This window comes from Falco cherrug, chromosome 4 (genome assembly GCF_023634085.1).
Source record: "Falco cherrug isolate bFalChe1 chromosome 4, bFalChe1.pri, whole genome shotgun sequence".
NCBI classification, from domain to species: domain Eukaryota; kingdom Metazoa; phylum Chordata; class Aves; order Falconiformes; family Falconidae; genus Falco; species Falco cherrug.
The window spans coordinates 30,523,042-30,550,196 of NC_073700.1; the positions used below are offsets into that span (position 1 = coordinate 30,523,042).

The 27,155-nt window shown below is 38.8% G+C and overlaps 1 protein-coding gene across 1 annotated transcript in view; it reads left to right on the forward strand.

Moving 5' to 3' along the window:
- MAD1L1 (mitotic arrest deficient 1 like 1) overlaps nt 1-27,155 on the forward strand; it is a 380,521-nt gene that overhangs the window by 14,825 nt on the left and 338,541 nt on the right. The window contains exon 10 of the mRNA XM_005438213.4: nt 25,877-25,963. Within this exon, the coding sequence (XP_005438270.2) occupies nt 25,877-25,963 (87 nt within the window). The remainder of the gene's footprint in view (nt 1-25,876; nt 25,964-27,155) is intronic.

A 27,155-nucleotide genomic window follows, 5' to 3' on the forward strand; every position in this document is an offset into this window, starting at 1 on the left:
TTTGAAAGGTTGAAGTTTTGCTGAAAAACTATGCAAATATGTAAAGGCTGACAGGTAGACCACAAGGAACAGCTTCAGAGGAGTTTTAGTCCAAGTGCATTTTTTTTTAGAAACTATAGTAATGCCTGAGGTAGTGTTTGTTTTGGTTTGGTGTTTGTTTTGGGATTTTAATTGGAAGTAGTGACTGTATGAAGTTTTGTACATTTTTTACCTGTTGGACTCAAAGATCTTTGTATACACAGCAGAATTATTTTGTATCAGTGGTCAAATATATTAATACTCACCTATTTAAGTAAGTCTTTCCTTTTGGGGGCACCATTTTCTGTTGCAAGTAGTACTGGCAGGTACTCCTCAGGTTCGGAGTTTGGGCATGGAAGATAAAGTCAAAGTTTTTGTTCATATTACTTTTCAGAACAATTTTCCTTTTTTTCATGCCCATCACAGGGAGGCAATGGAGAGATCAGCTGTCCTTTTCTGAAGGGCCATGGAATACAGTATGGAGGTTAAAGGTGGAGGCTGACGTATCAAAAAGAAAAGTAGTGTGCTTGGACAATTCTGTGTTGCTCAGAAGCTCCAGTCATGGTCTCGGACATTCTTGAGTTGCATCTAATTGCAGTTATAAGGCAGGTCTCAGCCCCATGATGCCTATTGCATAAGGCTCACCTGGAGGGACTCTTAGGTTTAATGAAGCATGGATTTGGAGAGTACCTATAGTTGTCCTTCAGTTTGCAAGGATAAATTTAGTTGGCTTCAGTGATGATATCGCATTAAGCTGCTATAGCTGTTTTGCATGCTTGCTGTCCAGGCCTGTAAGGAGAAGTGCACATTTGACAGGAATTCAGGCCAATGCTTAAGGACCATTTTCACTTAGTGGAGCCTGCCAGCTGCAGACAGCAGACACTGATCTGCTGACCTGTCGCCTAGAGCCAAAGAAGTGAACCTGTTAATGCTGACCTGGTTTTCTTTCTGAAACATCTGTGGGCTGGCTGGCTGACAAATCTTAGGGACTAGCTTCCTGCAATGTCTGAGACCAATTAAGAAGAGGAGATAGTGTGAATGTGTATGCATTTCCTCTCTAAGAAAGGGTTTAATTAAGTGGCAAGCATCTCTATTTAGTACAGTGGTTAGCACAGTTGTAATTTGTAATTACACAGGTGCTACGCTCAGTACTGGAAGTCCTATGCAGATTCTGCTTTTGGAGTTGGGGGGAAGGGAGGAGAGAGGGAGGGAAAAGGGAATCAGATTTCTTGATTCTGCATTTAGTGGTGGATTAGTGCTCTTTTTTTTTCAGTGAATAGAAAAGAAGGGAGAATATTGGAGTTCTCTACTTCCCTTTTTGAATCTTGATTAACTATGCTTAGCTACTCTGCATTCTCTTCTATCCAAGGCATTGAATATCTTTGTAGTAGTGAATGAAGCTCATAATCTTCTCTTTTTTCACAAGGTAGTAATTTACCTTTCTGTGAATGTCCATTATGAATAAGTGGTTACTGGTTTAAAAAAAATAAAAATCTGTTGACAGATACACAAAGCAGTGCATGTTGAAATAATTTGAATTGCTCATATGCATTTCTGGATACTTAATTAACTGCAACTAATCAAGGCAAGATGGGGGGTTACTGTTACTAGTTCCAGTAATGCCATAATTCTGGCACGATTGCTCCATAGTTGAGCAAATATTTTTGTTGGAGTAGCCTGTTGTAGTCCTCTGGTCTTTTATCGCCAAGCAAGAAATCCATCTAATTAAAAGCCTTTGATGCTGGCTGTTGTCTGTAACTGTACCACTGACCTGACCTTTTCTAATTTCTATGCTTGGGGTGCTGATTTCTGTGTTTGGGGGGGATGAGTTAGGTTTGTCTGGGTTGGCTAATGGTGGCTTCTAACTTTAGAGCTAAGTCTCTAATTGGAGAAGAAAATTAGAATTGGCATAGTATGAGGGTATCAAAACGTGATTTTGTACATCTAAGTTTTATGTAAATAATTGTAATTTATGATCTGTGAACATAGTGAAAATTGCATGACTGCTGTTTATGAGATTCCCAGTGTAAAACAAGCTGTCTCATCACAGTGGGAATTCCCAGGGCACCAAAAAAAGACATAAGCAGTACATAGGAGGAAACACTAATTAAACAAACCCGCCAACAAACAACAAAAACTGAACAAAAAAAAAAAAGCTATGCTTATTAGAAAAACTTTTATAGTTATGAGGTCTCAGCTTACCTCATGGGAAGATTATCTGCTTTTGTCCTGCATGGACACAGTACTACATTTTACAGTTACATTTTAGAGCTTCATTTTGTCATCAAAAAATTTGCCTTCGGCTGAAGCTGAAGTTTTGATAAATATTAAAGGAATCACTCTGTGAAGAGGGCCGATATATGTGGGTCATTAATATTCCACAAAATCCCTCAAAATAGGGCTTTCTGCTGGCTTCTGCTCAGGTGTATTAAAGTCATGTGAATTTCTCTTGCATAGTTCTGCCAGGACCAGCTAGTCTCAACTTGGAGCAGTTCTGCTATTCCTATCACATGGGGCTTCTGACTCAACTGTCTGTGTGACAATGTTCTGTTCCTACCTGGTACTTTATGGTTCTGTGAGCACTGCAGCTGAAAGAGGTGGTCCTGCATAGCAAAAGGTAATCTAGACTGGAAAACAGCTTTCAGCCAGGTGGATTCCCTCATCAGGTTTACTGTGTGGGTGCGTAAATACTTGTGCTGTTCCAAAGCAGGGTCTTGGAAGTGGCAATGAGCAGCCAGGGTTGGAAGGGATGATGAGGATAATCATTGTGTTTATTTCAAAATAAAGGTTACGTGCTCAGTGTTTTTAGAACTTAGTATGTGTAAAGGATGGAAGCACTGCTTTAGAAGCATTTAAAATCATTTTGAGGGAGAAGTGCCTGAACAGTTCCAAAGGGGATCTTTGTCTTTACAGGGTGAGGCAGAAGTTTCAAGAGAAAACTAATTGTGGTTGTCTTACAATATTTGTATGTGTACTGAAGTCAAGATTCTTTACATAGAGAAGTCTTGGAGGAAGCTGTCACCTATTGAATGTGACATGCAGCATATGCTGGAGTATTGCTCTGAGCTCTTTCGCTCTTCATTATCCTGTTATGTTAAACTGTACATTATTCTTCATTTTCCACAGTGCCTTAGGTTTTAGCTTTCCTTGACAGAATGCTCTTCATGCATGGTGGGGAGAAAATGTTTGTTCATCATCTCAAAATCTGAGGCTCCAGTTTTCAGAGTAGTCAGAATGCAGTGTTGGGAGACTTCAGGCCATGTTTGGGTGTTGGAAGGGAGTAATGTATTTAAATGTGATGTTGGGAAGCCTGATGTCAAATTTGTGCGTTAGCCAGAGTTTAGTTTTCTCCCATTCTCATGGTGTTGATCTACTTAATTTTATATGGCAACCATCTGTGTCTCTTTTCATAGATTTCTTAAAATGTTGTAGGTCTGTTCCTGCCAGTACTTCACTGAAATGCTGGGCAAAGCTTCCTGCAGTATTTTCTTATCCAATATTAATTTTCTCCTAAAATGCTGTACTTATCTCTGATGTTCAAAAATGAGTGTTCTTTCTCCTTTGCCATTAATGCTTTTATTTCCGTTTGAATATATCAGAGTAATAAGTCTTGAGGCTAAAGGAAAGACAGGAAGAGTGTAAAACATAATGGATGAGCACCTGACATCTAGGCAGGCTGAGGCTGTAACATATAATCAGAGAATCAGGCTAAGAAGTAAGCAAGCTCACATCAAAAATATGTTTGTCCTTGCTTTGCATTTCAAAGCTCTGGGAACAGTTAAAGAAACTGTCTTTGCAGGATCACAGATCCAGCATTCTGGAGACAGCAAAAACTATTGAACAATAGCTTAGCATACTATCAGGTCTTCTTTGTTGAAGAATAATTTGAGGAACTTTGGTAGTTTGCCTACAGGAACTGTATGGAGAATAATGACATCAAAGAAAAGATGGACGATTCCTACTAGAGGAATAAGAACTTCATTTTGGAGGTGAAGATGCCAATGGATCCTTTTTTTACTGGAAAATATCCCATTCTTTTTCCATTGAGTCTTTTATCAGAATATAGAGCATTATCCTACCTTGAATATACGGTGCATTTCCCAAACCAATAATCTCACAGCTCTCTCTCTGCTAGGAACAGGAGTGGTTTTAGAAATGTGTGCTGTTGTTGTCTTCTGCGTAGCAGGTGATTCATTTGTCACGGGGGACTCACCAGTCAGCTACTTCATTTTGCGTTGCTGCCGTATTTCTTGCAAGTAGTGTTTGAGGTGCTGTTGAAAAACAGTTGGATAAAAGTAGTTTGCTTTCTTCCAGCATGTAGTGACCCATGTTATGTGTAAATGGCTTGAACTTAGCTGCTCACTGTGCTGTGAAGGAGAAGCTTTCAAAAATAAAGACAGTTGTATAAAGAGCCACTTCCCTTACATTAAGCAGTCCTGTTTGCCTTAAAGTGAAATTATCATTTAAATAGCAGAGACTAATCAGCAAGGGGATGGTTTGCTACTGTCAGAGAGCTCAAATGCTTGTGCTTGATTTTTATTCAACCTCTCATTTGGTCATTTCCACAAACTAAATAACTGCTCTAAGCTCTAGCTCATTTTAAATTTTACCTTTCCATTTCGGCATCTTTCAGTATTTTAGTTCTAAATTTTCTGCTGGGGCTGTTGGCATGCTATGCCTTCCCTCTCCCTTAGATGTGCACTGTATTATACCTCATCCCCAAAGTTTTGTTTTTGCAGGGAAACTTTTAAACAGAAATATAAAAATGGATCCTGTACATGCTTATTGAGAGTGATTTTGTTTTAGCATAGCAGTGCCTTTTTCGAAAGCCTTCTCAAAATGCACAGGCCTTTTCTAAATAGAAGCAAAACAAAATGGTTCAGCAAGTATTTAAACTCTTGTATTGTGCTACTGCCTTGTACTAGTGGGCATGGCCTTTATCTACAGGGCAAGGAATTGACCTTCCTTATTGGATCAAGGAGTACCAAGATAGATTGTGCCAGACTAATGTAACAGCTTTCTTTGTCTAGAGAATTGATTATCTTGTCAAATAAAACACAATAGATCTTATTTATTTGAATTTCACTGAAACACTTGTTCAAGAGAGCCACTTGGGAAAGTATAAAACATGTGGGAGAAGATGGAAATTAATAGAAGAATCATAGGGTGTATAAGGAATTGTCTAAGCAGGGATAGATTTAGGTTGTTGAAAGGAAAATGCGAGGATAAGTAGAATTTCTCAAAGATTAGCCTTAGTTTCTGCTTTGTTTAGTATTTCTATTAGTGGTTTTCGTGCAAAAATTTGGTGTGTGCTGATAAAACTTGGCTAATGATGCTAAGTTCAGAGGATTCATAAATGTACAAAAGCTGGGTATGCAGAACAGAGTGACCCTAAGGATTAGAGTGAAGAAGTGGGACAAAATTCAGTGAAACAAAGCTCAGTGGAATTGAGAGCTGAATAAAACCTTGTTTTGTAAAATGTACCACATGCAGTGGGAAGGACTGGAGGAAGGGCTGTGTACTCATCTACAATGAGATGGCTGGTAATTCTCACACATAGGATGCACCAGGAGAAAAACTTCCATGCAAGTGGAGGTGTTCAAATGTCTCTGTAGATGGCCTGTGAGACACTTCTCAGAGTTCTGGTCACCCACTGTGGAGGAAGATAGTGGGAACTCAATGCAGAAAAAGGTCTGAGAGCCCCCTGAACCAGTGGTGAATGGAAGGACTGGCCTGCTCTAGGAAAGGCTGGCAGGAGATGTAATTACTGCCAAGAAATACATGGATGGAGGGCGGGAGAAGGAAGTGAGATCAATACTAGTGAGAAAAAGAACCATCTATACTAAAGACTTACATTGGCATTTAAATAAAATCTCTGTAACCCTGCCATGAATACAGCGAGAAGGAGGGTCTAACTTTTACTAAGATTCCGAATGCAGCTTCCAGCGGAGTCGAAAGTACACAAATTGCTGCTTTGATGAGTTCATAATAGCAAAGGACTAGACAGGACCTAAACTAAAAGGTCATGTTCAGTCCCACTTCTATGTGAGTGCAGATGTACCAATCTGTAAGCAAGGGAATGGGCTCAAGAGCAGGAAGAATGGAACTATGTATCTTAGTTTGGAATTGCAGGTATTGTTTAATACCAGGGACCTGAAGTGTGAGAACAGCTGACCTTTGTTCATATTGAGAATTAAGCAGCTTGCTGAAAAATGTGCTGAACTATTAAGGATACTTTATCTGCCTGTGTAGATAAGACCAAAATATGATTTGTATCGTGTGAGAAGCTTTTCTGAGCCTGTTTGGTGCAGGTTATCTTGATGGTGTTTTGAAAGTGATTCACTCGTGCTTAGTGTTACACATTGTCAGTGCCTAGAGCAAGGATTCATACTTGTGATGTAGCTAGGAAGGTGCTACTTCAATTGTTTGTCTTTGGTTTCTCATGAGTGCAGGGGGGAGTTCTGTACTGGATCAGCCATAAAAGGTCTGATTTTCAGTTGTAATTGTGCTTAATAGGGTAGCTAGTGTGGCAACATCAAGATGGAGTGGGAGAAAACTGGAAATGTATGAAAATTAAACTGTTTCAGTTTTTTAACGTCTTTAAAATGCTTCTAGTTCTGACAAGCTAGCCTAAATGCCTTGTGATATTATTGTGTAAGCCTTGTCCTTAAGCTTCAATCTTTCCTCCCTTGGGACTGCTTTGCCAGTGAATATTTTTGACCAAAGCACATCTTTACCTGGGCTATATTCCCTTTCCTCACAAGCTGCATTATTAAAGGGAATATGTTTGTAAATATACCTTTGTGCATGCATTGTTTGGAGAGAAAAATATTAATGTGGCTTGTAGCAGCAAAAGTACTGCACAACATTTGTAAACATTTCTTAAAGGGCATAGTGAACTTGAAATGTTAGTGAGTTAAAAGATTAATGTGATAAGTGCCTCAAGGTTCTCTTGAACTAGCTGTGATTACGTAAGTGTTGTTTGTTATTTTAAAACAGTTTATAGCACAGAAATTGCCATGTTGAATTGGATTATTTACTAATCCATCTCTGGTCCAGTGTCAGAGACAATGGTATCCTAGTCTAGCTAGGAAAATCCAGAGTAATGTGCAAAACATGAAGCAGATTTTCAAATGAATGTTTGTTAACTCTTACCAGCATGGATTTTACTTAAGCGCAAAGATTTTTATTTGGTGTCCCCCTCGCCTTTTTAAAAGTAAACCCCCTTGCTGATGTGAGACATTATGTATTACGTGCATAGAATGAATAGAAAAATGTTTTGCTTTGATACTCTTTCAGTTACAATCTTTCTTATTTGAAACAATATGCAAAAAAATTGTGAAGTATTAGAAGTAAGCTTCTTAAGTTGCTACTGTTTATATAAACAATGTCTTTTCCCCTTGCAGTTCTGTTTTGAGACGAAATTAGAAGTATTTTTTGCCTTAACCTTGCAATCAGATTTTACTATGTGGCTGCTCCTTCTTGTATGTGCTGTACTGTTAAGTATGTTATGCAGGTTGATTTGGTGTATGTCTGTTCTCCCTGAACTGATGAGGAAGAACTATAAGCTAGAAAGACCAGCTTGAAATGAGCTGCCTGAATGAGAGCAGACACTGCACCAGGCTGTCACAAGGATTGGGTCTGTGATAACTGGAAAGATTCCCATTTTGAAAGCAAAGATGGGAGGTATTGGGGGCTGAGTGAAAACCTGGAACCAGTTAGTGTCTGGAGGTTATTTTCAAAGTGCTGACCTGGACAGCTGAAGAAAGAGCTTGAGGCTCCTGTTTTCAAACTAAGCTTTCTGTGGGGTTAGAATAGCTTGTAGAAAATGGAGCCAGGCCTTTTCAGCAGAAAAACACCCAGCTACTCTGTGTAGCCAAGGCAGTTAAGAGGTGGGGGTGTATGGAACCTTCTTTCCCTCCCTGCTGCTGATATAAAATGTAGGGAGTGTATTGATAAAGTTTATTTTTTCAAATTTTGGGGGTTTTTTTGATATTTTTTTTCCTAGAGGCTGCTGATGCAGTAAAATGTGTTCTGTGCATACTTGGGTAGCCATGTGGCAGTGAAATATTTCTTCTAATGAAGTCATGTCTGTTGCAGAATGGCATTTTTATAAGAGGATGATACATTTTGGAATAGCATGTTAGAAACCTCTGCACATTGAAGCAGCTCTCAACTTTTACTGCCTCTTGCTATAAAAGGAAATAGATCTGTCAGGGTCTAACGTTCCAATGTAGGTACAGTTTTGGCTTTTCTAGAAATGTATTTACTTGAGATCTTGAGCATTTCTTCGTTCCTTTTCTAGTACCACTTTAACTCGATCCTTACTGACGCTCTTTTTCTATATTATCCTCAACTCTCTTATCAACAAAGTTAACAATTGCTGTGCCTCTTTGTGGGGAGTAATGGGCACCTATTGCAAGAATCATTTTCAAGTACAAGTTGTTCTTGATGGAATTGCTTTTGAATTCTCATTACTTGTTTAAACTCTCTTCCAGAGCTACTCTGATATGAACAGCATAGTGAAAGGAAGATCGGTCTTTTGGGTAGGAAGAAATAGGAAATTCAGGAATTTCCTGAGTTATACCCTGCTGACGAAGTTAATTTCTTTTCTGTTTTAATGAAACAATCATTCTCTGCCTGCGGTGTACACGAAGCTGTTCAGTGAGGGCTCGAAATCCTACTAAGTTTTCTAAGGAAGTAAAAAATGCAGTATCTGGCTTTGACTGAGAATGTGTCCCATATCAGTATCCTCAATTAGAGAAGTCAGCTGTTCATGAGTTAGTTAGCTTGGACAGTTTTCAGCGATACTTCACAGCTCTGCTGTTGGCTCAGTTCAGAAGATGATGCTTTAACCTAGTTATGAATTTTTTTTACTTGGTTTTGCTAGTACGTTTGCAAATAACATTCCTGACTATATGCTCTTTGTATTCCCAGAGTTAAAGCTTCGTGGCTTCAGGTGGCTTTCTGCAAATTTAGCAGCCAGGGCTGATGGCATCAAGCCTATTTTGTGACAAGCCTTTCATTTAGGCCTGATGGTTTCCAGCGTGACTTTGGCAAAGGCATCATCTGCCTTCTGGATAGCTGGCCCACTTGTCAAGTTGACAGAACACCTATCGGCTTGCCTGTCTGCAAGTAGCTGGCAAGCGGAAATGCAGTTGGCACTTTGTAATAACTGATATATTTGGAAGGCTGGTAGAAAGCAAGAATGAAAAAATGCGCTGAATTTGGGTTGTGTTGGTTGTGGTTTTTTTTTTTTTCTAGTTGGGTAGATGTAGGTCTTGTAAAATGTGTGTGCATCTGTCTATATAGCTTTATGATACCGGCTTATGAGAGCCAGTAAAGATAAACGTGATTTCTCAATGTCAGTCTTTTGACTGTAGTTAGATTTATAAAATAGCTTTTTTTCTAAAATATTTGTCTCTGTCTTGTATCCTGTACTGATCTTTTCAACACTGGTGTGTCTAGATCAGTAGAGTTTCATAGAATCATGCAATACCAGGTTGGAAGGGACCTCAAGGATCATCTGGTCCAACCTTTCATGGCAAAAGCATTGTCTAGACAAGATGGCCCAGCACCCTGTCCAGACAGATTTTAAGTGTCCAATGTTAGGGAAAAGTTTGAGAGGATACAAAGCAAACCTGCAACTTTGCCTTAGAGTCAGCCGTTCTGTTTTATGTTCTCATGATCTGTGTTGCTTAAGTATTTGCCAGAAGTGACTTTCATGGGCAGTCTCTAGTACTGTATGATGTTGGTAGTTAAGTGTCAGACAAATCTGTTAATACACAGTGTTAAAAGATCCACACGTGTTTGTCTAAGATTGTAGGGGCTACAAAATAAATAATTGGCCTTCAGAACTGAAACATCAGAAGAACAGTTACCAAAGTTTTGGCATCTGTATCAGTCCATGGCTTTTTTCAGGGAGAAAGGAATGCTTTTGGTATTAAGTAGGGATTCAGATCAGTGGTGTAGGGACTAGATCCACTACATGGAATTTGATGGAATTGTATCTAACAAGAATCTTGCTGACAACCTCAAATTACGCTTGGGTTTTCATAGTTTTAAGGAGCTGTCTCTCACAGGATTGTTTCTTACTCTTTTCTGCGCTTGATAATTTGGAATAGTTAGGTCCATATGTGCTGTCCCCTCCATGTTCCATCCTTGCTGTGCTAGGGGAGTTTAAGGGACTTAGTTGAAACGAGAAGGAAATAACTACAACTACCTTCTCCACAAACTGCTGTGTTTGTTAGAGGTGGCTTGAGGGCTCAGGTTGTCTTGCTGTTGTGGAAGAGCTGCAATTCCCTTCTGTCTGAACAATAAGCTTTGTATCTGTTTGTACAGTAATGAACTGCTTTTGTTTCCTTCAGAAACGTCTCTGCTGTCTGGAGCGTTTCCATTTACAGGCAACCCTTGCCAAATTAATTTTATTTAATTATCTCCCAGGGCTAAGCTTGAATACATTTTGTGTTAAATTCACCGTTTCTCCCTCTTCTGAACGAAATGGACTTAATATCCTTGTTAAAATCTGATTAAAACTAAAATTGAGTTTTTTGAAGTCTGATTATCCCATGAAATGGAATTTTTAAACCTAATTATGAATGGATTTGCATACATTTTTAGCACCATTGAAAAGAAAGTTGAAATAAATTTATTAATGAAATCTTCTTTACTGTCTCCTTGGGCCATGATGATTGCTGGAGAGTGAGGGAGGAAGAGGGAAGGTGAGAATAAAAACCATCCCTCTTTTGAAATATACACCCCCCACCCACCCCCGATTAATTCCAGAGCTGGTTTGACCCTGTCTCATTTTTATTCCTCTCTGCCACACAGCCCAATTTAGGTAATTGATGGCCTTTCAGAGGGTAACTACACAGTTGAGCTGGTTTCATGTATTTAAAACCTTTGTGCTTTCTGAAGGGAGGATGGGGGGGGGCAACATTTGTTTCAACTATTATGTTCTTCCCCTTCTTTTCTGAGGGTAGCCCTGCTACAAAATCAATAGGCAGCTCTCGTTTCTCCTTTCTGAGAAGCTGTGTGTTTGAGCATTTATTTTAAGCCTGATAAAAAATGGATAGTTTTACAGACCTTGGTGGATGTGCACATGGGATTTGTGATTGTTTATGTAGTTCCCTAGGTTTGAAGCAAAAAGTTTCCTTGTAGGATATATTTGAACCTCTCGCTGCAGTAATTGTGCCTATTCCCTCAAGATTTTGAAAGTGATCCTCTATGGAAAAAAAGAGTGCCAGTGGAGGATGTATCTGCTTGTCTGACTTCAGCTTTTTTGAAGCAGGTGAAGAGGGCAGCAAGATGTCTGTGCAGGCACGTATTGGTTTCATGTGGAGGCTTGTACTCTTGAACCTTTCTGTATGTTTCTTGCACTGATTGAAAAGTTCATCTCCTTATGTCAAAGGTAGAACTTACAGATGCGGTGGCTTTTTTTTTGTCAGTCATCCTCTTACCCAGGGTTATAAAAAGCTCTTTGAGCACATAAATGTTAGTTACAAAATGTTAAGAATGTTTTCTCTGTGTCATATGCTACGTGCAGGGGTTTGGTTTTTTTTTCTTGTAAAAAAATTATAATAAATGTGGTAGGAAAAAGGTGTTTTGGCAACGCAGAAATCCTGGATTTGATACATGACTCTGCAAAGTATAAATGCTCAGCATGTGGCCAAGTGTTCTCTAAGCATTTACATTTGCAGAGTTACTTTTGAGCAGAGGGACTTGTTTTCCATGTGCCTTTGTTGTTGTTTTAATCCTTTCTTTGCAAAGGTTGTGTGTGTAATGTAGTGGAGGTATCAAGTTCTACAAGAAGTGCATAATTCTGGCATGGTTTCTTTGAGGGGCTTCTGAAGTGGGGAGTTTTATGAGGGAAGCTGTGGTTCAGCAGAAGAAGGAGAGTTGAGCTGAGATTGGAGAATGCTTTTACCTGGCAAATGCTCAAGTTACAAACCAGAATGGTTGAATTAAATTAAAAATTTTCTTGGTAATATAACAGGAGAACTTGAGAATTCAAACAAGCTTAGGAGGAAAAGCTGAGGTATCTCTGCACCAGTGACTTCAAATTGTTCTGTGGTTTAATGGCTCCAGCTTTCATTTGTGCTTGCTCACTGAAACTGTTGTCCAAAGACACTTCAGCATCTGAGCTATATAATACTTATTGTATAAATAGGACTCCCATTTACAGCTAGGTTATAAATGCTTTGCTGTATCTTCCCACTCAAGTGGAATCTGAATTAGGAATGTCTGATGCATCTTTTCCTCAAGTGTGGAGCTGTTGCACAAAACTGCAGTCACACCCGCCAGCAGCGAGCAGAACCGAAGCTACAGATCCTGGAGGAGCTAGGAGATCTCCAAGGGGGTAGACACTGTGGAGACTTCTAGAAGGATGGTTTTTAACTCTTCTATTGTTGTCTGGTTGGTTCTGTACTGTCTGTCTGTTCACCAAAGAAAAAATAACGTAGTGGATAGTCCTTTATGCTATATCGTACAGCATGATGAAATAAGATCTTGACAGTAAGCGTGCATGCAAGGAAGGATGTGGCTTGAAATAGGGATGTTTGTATCTTTCAATGGAGACAATAGGAGCTCTTTCTCTTCTGTGAATACATTTCAAATTCTAGAAACTTTATCATCTAATTTTATTAATGCTTCCCCTAGTAGCTTCAGGCATTGAAAGTGACTAAAACTTGATGATAGCAGTAAGCCAAGATGGTGTCAAAGTGCTTGTGACACCAATCCAGTCCTTATCTTAATTTCAGTCACAGGAGCCTGTGGCAAAGACACAGGGAAGTCATAATTACTTTTGGCTGCTCTGAACCCTGTGCTTGATGCAGGCGCTGAACTGTTGTACTGGTTTTTGAGAGGGAGCTGGCAAAAAGAGAACAGTAATTGCTGAAATGCCACTGTTTACACCTTTAATGCGATTACACTATAGCAGTTCCACTTTCCATGAACGAGTCTTAAAGTCTGCTTCAATTTCCTTCTGACATGAATTATTCATTATTTATGGATGGTGGTGATTGGGGTTTGGCTTTCACAAGCAGGTTTATTATATCCACTTAGCTCTGACTGCTTTGGCATGCTCTACGACTCAGTTATTTTCCCAGCATTTGTTCTTAATGTTCATCATTCTTCTTGATGTTAAAACTTTTGGAGTATGTAATCCAAGTCTAGCTTTGGGAATGAGAGACTGAAGGGGTGAGGTGAGGGTTTTTTTTGTGGGTTGATTTTTTTTGTGGGAAGCGTAGGAAGAGCTTTTTATTTAAATTTGTGCTTATTGCCAAGGCTAAGGGCAACTGTTTTATTGTCACAGTGTGTCAAAGGACTTGGATATGAGGTGCTTTATATGTGTGGCATGGGAGATTTGGATGTTGAGGAAAGAAAGCAGAATTTTATAATTAGGTAGGATTGATGTGCTCTGTTCTTGAGGGAGAGTGGTTCTGAAGGTTGACGAGATTGGGATTTTGTACTGCCTTTCTGTAATAAGGGGGTGCCAGCACCACTGTAGCAACAATGACACTTTTTGGGTTCTGTTCTAACGACTTGTGCAGTCTTATTTGTACTGGGACTACAATGTTTAGGTCTTGGTATGTCTCATATTTCTTAGCCGATGCCGAAGGCTGATGTGTTAATGGGCTTTCATAAAACTTTTGGTCTGAAATGTTATTTGTCCTTTGCATTGAATATTAAAATTTTAGAAACTTAAAAAAAAAGAAAGAGAATTACTGCATTTATTTAAAGTTCTGAAAGCTTTTTTTAGCTAAACAGTTCAAAGAGCGCATCTCACTAATCAGAAGAATATTTTTGCGTCCCCGGGGTGGTCACAGCGTTTTAATTGGAACTCAGGCTTCTTTGAAGTCCTTTTTAATCCTCCCTGAGCTTGGGGGAGAGGGTTTGAAGGCAGCACTGTAAATCTGAAATTTCTTAGTTTTATTTACATGTGTCTGGGGATGTGTGTAATTCATTCTCCTGAAGTTAAGCTCACTTGCCAGCTTGTGGACAGCTGAGTGAGAACTGTGATTCATTAAGTGGGGAGGCCTGAGACAGATGGTGGGGGTTATAGACAGTGAGCTCACGTGCTTACGGATTTGTTCAAAACAGTAACTGAGCAACAGGCTCTGAATGGTAAATGAACTCAGTGGGAAACGATGTGATAGCTAAATGTGAGGCTACACTAAGCAAAAAGCTAGGGTTTAAACTCATGTTTTAGGATTAACTTATTAGTATAGTGCTCAAAAATAGTGTTGCATATTGATTTTTTGAATGTTTTACAAGTTAAGAAACAAAACATTCAGGGTACAGCTCTTATGCTTGATGCCTTTAATCATCCGTTAAGTCAATAATGGGTTAAATTTTCTTACAGAGGAGTTGAATCACAGAGTGTTTTGGATGTCCCTAGTCAGATTGCTTATACTCTTTGTGCCTCAGATTCTAAAATTACGGCCTTGCTTTGATCTGGTTTCTAGAGAAAGCTAGTCCCACCCCAAGAGTATTACCACTTGATGCATCCACCATGAATGGAGCCTCAGTGGTAGCTTATGCCTTTTGTGCCATCTTCATCAAATAACTTGTAGGAATATGTGGCTACTGACAATGCAAACATTTTCTACTGTATTTGTTCCATATTGATTTTTATGATAAATATAATCATTTATCAGCCATATGTTTTCTGTACTTCAGTAAGGTTTTTAACCTCCCACATTTGCTGAAACCAGGATGGTTTACTTTCTACTCCTGTCAGAGATGAGGCATCTGCTGCAAAAAGCTTTGAAATGATCTTTGCTTGAGTCTGGATAGTTTTTAATTAATCAAAGCAACAGGCTTAAACCTCAGTTTTCTGTCTGGAAGAATAACTTGGTATTCCAGCTGAGCATATGTGCAGTATGCTTTTCATTCTTTCCAAAATTGTCATCATAAATTTACCTGTGAACTATGTTATTGGAGAATATTAAAAAAAACAAGTAAAATAACTTTTACTGTAGCTTAAAGTGGCTGTTCTGTCCATGAGATTGAAGAAGTATATGATTGTAATCAGAAGTAAATAAGAATAACATATGGGATGTCAAATCACTTTATATAAAAGTAGCTGAAAATATGGTCTATACTCTCACAAGGACTTGTAGGCAGTCATTAATAGTATTGTCTCTTGCTCAAGATTAGGGATTTTGTGTTACTGCTGGCTAATATTTTCAGCTGATAAGAGTCTGGGAAAACAATGTGATCAACATCTTTATATTGAACAATACCAGAATTTAAGTGAATTAATATTCTGAAAGGATTATCTCAGATAGGTGTCAAAAGAACAAGACTATCAGTTTAGTGAAGTCTATAAAATAATCAAACATACATATATTGTCAGTACCTAGCTTGGTTACGGTATTAGCTCCTTTTCTTATCAGTCAGAAGCTCTGGTTTTCTGTAAAAATGTTGTCTCTCTGTTAGTAATTCGCATGCAGGTAGAAGTTATGTCAGAAGGGTATGTTGGATAATGTAAATTGTGGGTGGTTTTGGGTGGTTCCCCCTCTGCCCCCTTCCTTGAAAAGAAGCTTATGTTGTTTGATTTCTAGGCTGGTCTGAGTCTCTTCAAATGTCTTGGAAGTGACCTAGCAGAATGGAACTGCAAAGGTTCAGTAAAATTATGTCAGGATTACTAACCCAGTCAGCATAAGCGTTCTTGCTAAGGAGTTAAGTTTTTTACTTGAGATCCTTCCATTGTAACCAGCCATCCCTGCTGGCCCTCAGCTTAGTGAGGAGCAAGTTTCTGGACTAGCTTTCGTTCATGGACATGAAATGTCGAGAAAGAAGCTTCTGCCTGGTATTCTGGAAGTTTCATTTATTACCTTTGTTTTGGCTGTCGGGGCACTTTCCCAGCTTTGTGTAATCCCAGCAACTGTCCTGGAATAATTTTCATGGTTTCTAATGATTCTCTGTTGAATGATATCTCTTTGAAAGGTACAACATCTGTCTATTCAGAGTGTTTCCAACAAGCATATCTATGTATTTCAGTCTGTGATTTTCAGATACTAATTTTTTGCATATGATTACTTACAGTTATCCAAATGCCTTGAAAATCTTGGGATACCCATGCGGTTAGAATAAATAATTGGTATTCTGCTGTAATTTTGTTATTTAGATTAGTTTGATTTACCCACCACTCCCCAGCCCCCATGTTAAGCCTTTATTTTTGCCTAATTTTTGCCAGCAAGTAGTTCATACTGTCCTCTGTGCCCAGCTCTGGATTGTCACAGTGATTGTTCCAACCCCTCTGACAAATGAAAACTATAGGAAAAACCACCCTAGTTAAGACTTCCTGAAATAAGTTACTTTATTCATTTTGTGACATTATTTTTCCCTTTAGCTGTGGGTTTTTTTCCTCAAATTAAGTTCATGGTGGGGTAAAAGACTTAAAATAGCTTTTGCTGCTGCTGCAGTAAAATGAAACATTACATTATTAAATGTGTTTACATTTTGTGCTGAAAATCTTAAGGGCAGTAGATATGAAATTATATGCCACAATAATTTCTTTTCAGCGCTGTCATTAATATATAATTACATTCATGCAAATTGAGAAAAAAACATTTGCTTCTTTAATTGTAAAGATCATGCTGATATTGACTCTAGTACGTGAGCAGCAACAATTCTTGAAAATTCTTAATGATAATTTCCAACTTCACTACTTCTGTGCTACTGCTGGTAAATAGCTAAAAGGTACTTTAAAAAATTGTGGGTTTTTAAAATTTTCTGTTTGATCTCTACTCTGTGTTGGCTTTTTTTTGGGGGGGGGGGGGGAAGTTAAGCAGAAAGAACTGTTATCCACAGATGTCATCTTAGAGCCTTGAATAGTACAAGGCTATAATTGGTTTAGAATTTCAAACTGATTTTGAATGAATCCTGAAGGTACTTAAGGATTGCCCTCCTTAATATTGGACTTTTTTTTTTTTTTTTTTTTTTTTTTTTTCCTTAATAAGAGATAGAGCAGTGTTGAGAGATAGTAAAAAATTAGGGAAGAGTGGGATGGAGAATACAGTGCTGTGGGCAGTGCTGACTGACTTGACAAAAATGCTGTTGCTGGAAGTCTGTGTTGCTAGAGACCTAAGATTTTCCTTGCATCATACCGAGCAATGGTTTGAAAGCATTTCAAAGACACTGGCTCTTGTGGATTATTAAGTACAATAGGTTTGTTGTGCTTCCTTGATACCCTAAAAAAGGAAAAAGAGAAGACCTTAAGAACTCCTTGTTTTCTTACATTGGAAAAACATAGGATACGGAGTATTTAATAGCTTTGCAGATACAGTCCATGTTTCTTGAGTTGTTGTAAATGGCGTATTGTTGCCTTTATAAACTGTTTCATTTTATGCAACTGAGTTTAAGCCAAATTAAAGTTCTTTTGTGTTATAGTATGATTGAAATATGTGGGCTGCCACTCCCTCCACCCCGCTCTTGTGAGATGAGACATAGCAATGCATACTGCAAGAAGAAATTGATTTAATCTGTGTCATAATACCAAGAAGATTGGGGGTTTTTTTTGTTTTGTTGAAGGAGAGAGTCAGAGTCAAGAACAGGGCATGGCAAAGCAAGCTTTGATTGTTTTGAAAATGTCAAGCATAAGTAAGTTTTTAGAGTTGGTACTTTTTTATTATTATTATTCCTTACTTATGCTACAAACCATTATCTTTTGTGCCAAAAAGCCTGAAGAGTGGCTGGCAGCTGAGTAGAGTGGAGAGCCAAGCATGTTTTGCTCTGGTCTGCCTTGTGCTGTAATGTGAAACAGCAGAGCAATTAAAGGACATCCCTGTGGGTTAGCAGCAATACAAATTGAACTTGTATGGGGATATACTTGTCATTAGTAAGGGCTCAAGACAGTGTATTCTGTTTTTCTAGTTAACTGTTTCCCTTGCTACTTACTTACTTTCTTTGTGGTAGTACATCTTTTTCTGTTAAAAGTGTAGGTTAGTTTTGACTCTTAACGAAGTCTGGTCTTGACAGTTACTAAAATCTGTGAGAGAGAGCGTACAATTACTCATCCATCCCAAACCCCAAAATGATGGCATGATGGTGGATCTCTTGCAACATAGGCAGCCTGACTTCTTGCCAGTTTTGAGAGCCAGCCTGACAGTTCACGTGTCTTGCCCTTGAGCCCCCCTCATAAAGTGTAGCACTGTAAGATCAATGAGAGCTCGAGGATATGTTTTGATGAGAAGACAGCCGAGCCAGCTAACAGCTTCTTGTTGAAAGGGGGAATTTCAGCAAGCTGATTCAGACCTACAGTGGCAGAAAATGAACGAAGCAAAGCTGGTGACTGCCACTGCAGTGGCAGAGGCAATTAGATTTGCTCTGCTGTTCTCACTGAATTGCACCTGGAGAAGAGTAGCCTGGAAATCTACAATGATGATTTGTGTGAGCTGGACCCCTTTTGGAAAGGCAACACTCTCTGGGCTTGCTGTGTAAAAAGCTGAGCTATGTGCTCTAGCACTTTTTCAGTCAAACTATAGAAAATTGCTTTTGTTTCACCATGACCTCTCAAAAGCTCTAAATTGCATATCATGTGAGCCAGTATGCAATGACCTGACTTCTGGGTGAAGATTAAAAAAAAAAAAAAAAAAAAAAAAGCTATTTTTATCTTACCTTCCAAATCAGCAGCTTCGCTATGTGTACATTCCTTCTCCTTGAGATCTATTAAAGCTTTTCACTTGTAAGGTTACGTTCAACTATGCAGTGTGTGTGCTTACAAGGTTTCAGTGGTTTGTTCTGTGCTTGCTGTTAGAGCAGTGATAGGGATGAGAAGGAAGTTTGGGATGTTGAAATGCCTGCCAAATGATTCATTTTTTTTCAAAAGTAAGATAAAGTTAATCTTGTTGAGCTCTTAAATGTATCTTTAAAGTAGAAATGAAACTTGGAAGATTACTTATGATGCTATATTGATAATTTTGAAAGGAAAAAACTTTTCATTAAACCCCCAAAAATTCAATTGATTGGAATCTAAGATGGTTTTCTTCCTTTTTCCGCCCCTCCCCTCTTCAAATTATGGCTGGATTGGAGTAATTGCTAATTTTGCAGTTGCTTCAAAGGAGTCATATCAGTTGCCTTTAGAATTGTTAACACACTTATAGATACTTAAAATGCTTTCTTACGAATAAGTTGTTCTTCTGCTTAGAGTGGTTAATGAGGACATTTGCTTTGGTAAAGAGCAATTGGATTTGTTGATTCTATTTAAACAGAAATATAAGGTTTCTTTCCTAAATGAAAGAAACCTCAGAAGCTGAGTTTGCTTATTGCTTTCAGTTTACACTTCATATTTCCTCCATTTACTTTGTATGCAAAATATTAAGCATGCAATTTATTGGAGAAACAGTCTAAGGTATACCTTAGTTTTGCTTTTTTGACAGCTCTGAGCACCTTCATTTGAATGAATAAAGGTAAGTGATTGCTCTTCAAAACATTTTAATAAAAGCGTTACAAAATACTAAATGTGTCCTAATTGCCTAGGAAATTTTGAGAATTTATTTTTGTGAACACTGTGTAGCAGATTCCTTAACATATGGTTTAGTTAATGTAGTTAGCAATAGAAAGGGAGGAGGTAGACATGGAAGACATTAACAAGTATATGTAACTACCTGGACCAGAGCTTGAAGGGGCGTTTTTGTAAGAGTACTGTTGTGAAACTTAACTCTGAGAACTTCCAGGCCTGGATACCAGATTTTAGTGGCAATGTTTTCCGCTAGTCTGGTGAAGGGGAGCTAAGGTATCCTCCCAGGGAGGTGGTGCCTATTTCGAGGGGAAAGGGTTGTTGAGCTCAAGTTGCAGTTTTCTGATACAAACTTTGAGTTACTATGACCAAGTTAAACTTGAGGTCTCTGTGTTGCTGTGTCTGGGGAAGTCTGTATGTGCTGCTGTGGTTATTGTTATTTGCTGTACTTTCTTGAAGGGCAGGTCATCAGAGGAATTGAGCTGCTTTTGGACTTGCTGGTGAAGTTTAAGAAATAAGCGGGAGGCCTGTAAACCAGAGATAGAGGAGTTAAAGCAGTTGTAGAGCTCAAACATACAAAAAGGATGTTTGGGAGACTCACTTCAAGCATACAGGAAGAGACTATTACAGACAATCCACAGCCTGTCTAATCACACAGAAATATTTAAAACAACTAAAATGCCTTTCCAGAAATCTTCTGTTGTTGTCATGTTATCGTTCTGTTTGTTCTTCAGATGCTGCTGTTTTCCTGCCTAGGAAGAAGATTAAATTCTTCTTTAAAAGTAGAAAAGGCCCTACTTGGGGAGAGGAGAATTTAAAAATCTAGTTGTGTTTCTTATATGTAATATGAAAATAGATAAGGAACAAAATCCAGATTTTATACTTTCAGGAGACTGCCTTTAAAAAAAACCCCACAAACAAACACCCCCCACCGCCCCCACCCAGACACCAAAGAAAACTCCCAAAACCCCAAAACAAAATCAAAAAAGCACTGCAAAATTTTTTTTGATTGAAGAGAAAGAAGCAGATGTGCCCTCCCTTTCTGTGCCTGATTCTCCTAACAGACACTTTAGTGAAGACTTTTGTCTCTGGTCTTTGTCAGGTGATTATGCTTAAGTGTAAACCAGTTTATGGATCCACCTAAAATGCTGTGCCAGAAATCTGGGAATGTTCCATTTTAATGTGATTTAGTTGAGATAACCAAATCTGTGTCACAGAGGTAAACCTATAGAGAGAAATGTTAATTCAACAGACTTCCAAAAATAACTAGTTGAGGGGTGTAATATTGTAAGTGTGTTATTAGTTTGGTAGTTTCAAGCAAATGTATTTTTTTTACAAAAAAAAAGCAGTGAAGAACTTAGTCCTCCAAACAGAGCTGTGCCTGGTTTTCTATTTAGTTTTACATTTGTCTTGCACTTTCATGGTTAAAATGTAATGCCAGATATCTAGCTACAATCAAACGTCTTTCTTTGCTGTGAATTTTAAAACATTTTATAGAAGCAATAAGAAGTTGATGTTTTAGTAAGTTATAAATTAAAAAATATTCCAGTTTTTACTTTAACATCTTCATTTGCTTACTGAGTCTTGGTTTAACATTACTTCAACAGGTAATTCTCAGTGTGAAATTGTCATAGTTTATACTGAAGTGGTAATAGATCCTTAACCAGGACAGTTCAACAGAGCTTTCTAGCAAATGCCTATGAAATGTCAGCATAATTGTATGCCTTTTAAAAAAAAAAAAGGCATTAAAAAAATTGCATAAGCCGTTTTCCTGGTTAAAAGTTAAAGGAGTGTGCCAGTGGGTGCTTGGAAATCATTGAGTGACTTGGATGGGCATCCTATTAAGTTAATTTTTCACTTCATTTGAACAATTTTAAGTTTTTATCATTCTTAAACTGCTCCTTTTCAAATTATCTGCACTTCAAAGGAAGTCAAAGAGGTTTGGTTAACAGCAGTTTTGTCCCTCTCCTTCCTTACTCTGCTGTTAAACTATGCTGGACTAATTTGCCCGTTTGGGGGGGGGGAGAAATAATCTTGTTTCAAATTTAGGCTTGAATTCTTGCATTTGTTTGTGGTTTTTTAATTTTTTTTTTGCTTAAGTGTTGAAGAATGAAATGTGTTCTTGGGATGGGATGGTGGGACAGAGGAAGAATATTCTAGCTTTTGGCCACTTGTGCCTTACCCAGGAGAAAGGAACTGAAGTCAGTGGTTTAATCTGCACCTGCATTTTGGAAACCGCTTTGTCGTTTTTTCTTCACGTTGTCTTTATAATTGGATAGCATACAATTCAGTTTTAATAATGTGCTGCTCTTGAATCCTACCGTTAAATGTGTGTGTTTCACCTACAGGATTTTGCACAGCTGACGCAAACTAGGTGTGGGGTTTTCTTGGTAGTTCCATAGGCTCCATTGGGCTCCATTGCTACCTGAGGCAGGAAGATGTCTGCTTGTTTGCAGGGCCAACAGCGCTAGTGCACAAAGCAGCAGCTTTTCAGAAAGGGAGGTCTGGGCATTTTTATGTGAGGAGGACAAAGTTTCAAACTTCCCTAAAGTAGCTGTGGTGATTCAAATAGTGTTGATAAGCTGAATTGTCATACACATACTCTATAAAGCAGACTTCTTAGCTTTTTAATACTGGTTTTGATATCAGCTGTTCCATAGGGAATGGATAGGGTTTAGCAAAAATTATGCACAGATATACAGCTAGTCCATCAGACAGAGGCTGTCAAGGCCAGAACTTGTTAAGTGTGTGTTGGGGGCTGACAGACTTCTCTTTTCATGCGGCATTGTTTTCAGAAACTTGTGAAATGAGAGAGCTGTTTACAGCAGTGAGGGCTGGTTGGTATTTGCAGTGCTTTGGGGAGTTGACCAATTCTCCTCAAACTGAAAGCTAGTCTGATTTATTGTCATTGTGCATGCAGTGTCATTCCTCTACTTGGAACTGTGTAAATTTGGCTTTTGCCAAATCGTCTGTGATCAGGATAGGATGTAGACCTCAGAAACAGGCTTTGAAACCTCTCAGTAAAGGTATTTGACAGTACAGTGCATGCACAGGGTGTCTGTGTCTCTGAACACCTGACATGAATTAGTTTTCCAGAAAGTGAACTCTTCTTTAGAGGGGGTTAATACTTGTTACCTTTATTTTCTGTTATATATCTTTGCTGCTCCACTTGGGGCAGGGGGGAGGGGGGAAGTATCTAATGCCAATAAAACATCCTCCAGAACTAAATATAAACCTAAAGCTGCCAATTGCTGAAACTGAGATTGGAAGCTGATTGTTGATTTGGATTGCTGAACAGATGAGGATGATTGCTTTTTATTGGAAATCTGTCAGTAGCTGTCATTAGTATAAATCTGTGGCTTTTATAGTCCTGTCTCATTTTACTATTGGATTATTTTCAGTTCTCGATCTCAGTCCTAATACAATATGGTATGAACTTCTGAGAAAATGAGGAAAAAAAAATCAAGGCAAAGATATTCTTTTGCTCATTAAAAAAAATTGTGCAATTATTTCATTGGTGCAGGGAGTAGGAACCAAATACTAGAGTTGGGGGCTGGCACTGAACATGGCCAGAGAGATGACTGATATTTAGTATCCTTGTGATAAATCTGCTATATTTGGTTGAATTATGAGAGGCTTAGAACTGCGGTTCTCAGAGCCTTGTTGACTTGGCATTAGATTTTACAAAGATTGTCCATGTTGAAGTTGGTGTGTCTGCTTACAGCTTCTTTTTGCCAAACAGATTAAGCATACCCAGTCCATTGCTGCTGTTTTCTGTTTTTTAGCTTCTCGTGACCCTAGTAGTCACGAGACTACTATTTTTTTCTTTTTTCTTTTGTTCTCATCAGTGCTAATAAAAAGTTGCCTTTATCCTTACCTTAACTCTAGCTATTTCTTTTAGTTAGAAACTACTGCAGAAAGAGAACATCTACTTCCTTAATTAATGGGAAAAAAAGCTATCTGAGTCAGAGGGTCTGCTTCCTTCAAAAGCTTCTTCCTTCCTTCTGTTGAAACTATATTGTAGCTTTGTAGACTTCTCTTGTAGGATTTTTGTTACTCCCCAACCCCCCCTCCACAGACATTGTGGAGCAGTGGTCTTCCACTTTCTGGCACATGTTATCATTTAGTTCTTCATTTAGTTCTTAGAAAGAACCTAAGTCTTCTAGCTCGGAAAACAAAATTAGAGCAGTGTTAGATTTCAGCTCTTCAGAGCTGAGATTCCAAGAAACCAGTGTTGTGTTACTCATGCTCTTGGGTTATGTGGAAATGTGGCTTGCATCAGACTGGGTTGAATTAGTTCTGCAGCGTTTGTTCTAATGCCCAGCCATTGGGTAGCTCTCTGTAAAGAGATGAGGAACTGCTTACATTAAGAATCCCCTCAGGCTCAGCTATAGGACTTTGCAATGTTTATCTAGTGCTGCAACACGTTTTAAAACCCAGGTGCTTGTTGGCTTAAAATTGACTTGTCTCTGCTACCAGAATTTGAATTATAGATGTTTTAGTCAAGCCATCTCCAGGCTGGTGTCTTGGTTTCTTCTTGTAGTTTCCTTGACCACTGAGTGTGATGCCTTTGAAGGACAGTGTTTCATCCTGTTCTAACAATTTCTTTGCTGCAATATATATCTGCATTGTCTGAGAGGAGACCATGTTCATCTGCATTATTATGCATTAGCTGTCAGGACTTGCACGTAACACAAGTAGTATTAGAGGCTTCAAAATTTTCTGCTGAAGAGGGCTACAAGTGTGCAATTCTAGAAGCAAAAAGCAGGAACCTTTGAATTGGGATTGCCAGGACTGAATCCTGACTATCTGCATCAGCTCAGAGTTTTAACTGATTTTTCACTTGACTGGAAGTGGCAGGTGATTAAAGAGAAAAAGTAATGCCTTTTCTGTAGGTGAATAACTGGCTAAAAAGTAGTATCATCAGAGAAATTACTTCTTTAGTCCTAGATTCTTTCAGAATCTCAGTGGTCAAGCTAGAGGCACGTCTTCTACTTATCCAGTTTTTGGAGTGGCAGGAACCTCATTCCAGGGCTGTGTTTGAATAACGTAAAATCTGACCAGGCTTAATTTCATCTGCCAGCAACAGTGAAGCCTTGACTTCCATCTTGGGGGACATGGCAGAATGTGTTTCCACAGATTTTACTTCTGTAAAACTAGCTTACCACTCACTCCCTATGGAAAAACCCTTTCAAGGTTTGGGTCACTCTTTCCCCTTTGGGGGGTGATGCATCTTCCTGCAGCAAAAGGATGTACCCAGCATATACTGTGAAGCCTTTTCCAGCTTTCTTTCCTTTGAGAAGTGTGATACAGATGCTCCTCTTTTGGGATGGGAAACCCTTTCTGGTGGCTCAAGGGAAACATTTTTTATAAGCTGCTTTCATTTAGAGTTGAATCTCTTACACTCACAATTTAAGGAGAGGTCTCTGAAAAGAACAGTTATCTCCTGCAGAGACTGTTGATGTGGGATAGTGGTTTCTGGGACTGTTAGACTAGAGTTATCTTGATCCTATTCCACTAGTTTTAAGAATTCATCATTGGATTTGATGGAAAAATAAACCTATCCCAACAACTGAAAAGCTGTTGCTAGTGGATTTGTAGAAATATTTGATCTCTTCGACAAGAAAAGGTTATCAGAATGTTATCTGAAGTGTAATCTAAAGCTGATGGATCATTTTTTTTTCTTTTTCTTTCCCCCATGACTCTGGAGTCAGCGCTTGTATGAAGGACTCTGAAGTCAGCACACTGATAATTGTGTGGGAACGCTGCTTTGAGACACCTGTGGTGTAGCTGAACCTCTACACTATTAAAGGGTATTCAGTGGTAGCCAGAGTTGTTGAAATGTACAGTCTATGTAAATTTACTTCCTCCTTTTCTTACCCTCTTGCTAATAATCCTGTGATCATGCTCCACTGAGACTCTGTAGTTGAGCAATGATTAGAGCAATGCTGGGTGTGCTCACGCCTGTGTATTTGTGCTGAGCACTAGGATAGGGGGGATGGGTTGTGAACACTAATTCCTATGTATGTTAAACAAAAAGTTTTATGTATTGAAGTGATAAGTTGTCTGTTCATCTGATACGAATGTTTATACAGGGTGCTTGCTTTGAGAAATTTGGTGTTGCTGACTCTACAGCTTTAGAGTTGATTTATGGGTTGAAGTGAACGATGGTGAGATGCTGCGACATGGATGATGATTACAGCATTTAATAAAACAGCCTTTTATGTAAGCTGGACAGGATGCAACCTTGTGTTTTTCTAAGGGACTGCAGCAACTTTGGCCTTGTGATATTGCCTTGTCTGCTTTTGTTGAGACCTTTTCTTATGGCTCTGTATGGAACATAGTATTTAAACCAATAATTTGTTAAAAGTTTGTTTTGTTTTAATTGTGTAGGACACCTGATGATCTCTCAAGGCAAATTGTGGCCCTGCAGCAAAGGGAGCTTGTGCTGAAGGAGCAGAACTCTACCATCATGAACAGGTGAGTGATACCAATAGTGGATGCTGGTAGCAAGGAACTGCTATATTAAAGCATGTAGAAAGAAAACAAACACTGCAAACTGAGAGAACGGCTCTTTAGATTTCCTTGCTGTTCCATGGAGACTTCTATGTTATCTTCTGTTCTTTCCCATGTTGAAGATGACCATTTTGCTTGCTTAAATCCTTGCAGGAAAAACAACAACCATGGGCAGGTGCAGTGAAATTTATCCAGCTTTATTTTAGGAGCTAAAGTGTTTGTAAGGGGAAGTGAGCTGCTTTCGCAGACCATTTCATCTGGAAAGGGAATGTCACAGCAGAATGTGCAAAGTAGTCATCTGGGTGCTTGCATAAGAGCCCTGAGGGCTGTGATTTTACTGCTTAAAAGACCAGATTGTATGGATGGTGATGGAAAAGTGTGTTTGCAGTTTTGGTGGCAAATTACTGCTAGACTTTGGGAGGAGCAGTCTGTTTATAGAGTGAGATCTGTGTTTAAAAGTAGAGGGTGTTTAAGCCTTTGGCCTGGTATGGCAGTGAATACCTAATAGGGGAAATCAGTTTGTCTGCCAGAGCTTAACTTTCCGGAGTGCATTGGTTACACACAGCCCTTCTTAGCACAGTGCCACGGCATGCCAGAAAGTGCTTCTCGTCCTCAGTGCACATATTCTTACTTCCCACACTGTTTTATTTCCTCCCTTTAGGAACTCATTGTCTGTTCTTGTTAAAAACGGTACCTCAAGTCTTTCAAAAAGGCTCTTGGACTGTTTGCATTCCCAAGGTGTTAGATGAATTGTCTAAGCAACAGAAGTGTGGAGGATTTCAACCTTTGGTGTAAACATGTTGAATGTAAAGCAGTCAAATACTGTGTAATTGAGCACTGGACAAGCATTATTATTGGGCTGCATTTGCTGATGTGTCTCCCGAGGTATGCGGTAGATTTTGGTTCAAGAGATGATCGTGTTGTGGGCTCCGCCTTACTAATAATGGGCAGGATTCAAGCTGAGTGTTAAAAGCTTTGCATGTGCTGCTACTATTAATGAAACTGTTTAGTCAGTTGTAAAATTGTTAGCCAAGTGTAAATTCCCATGAGTGCTGCTGGTCAAATTGTTTTGTGGTTTTTGCTAAGAAGTTTTAAGGGAGGGAAAAAAATCTCAGCAATATAAAAAAAGACATTTCATGTATTAAAAATAAACCAA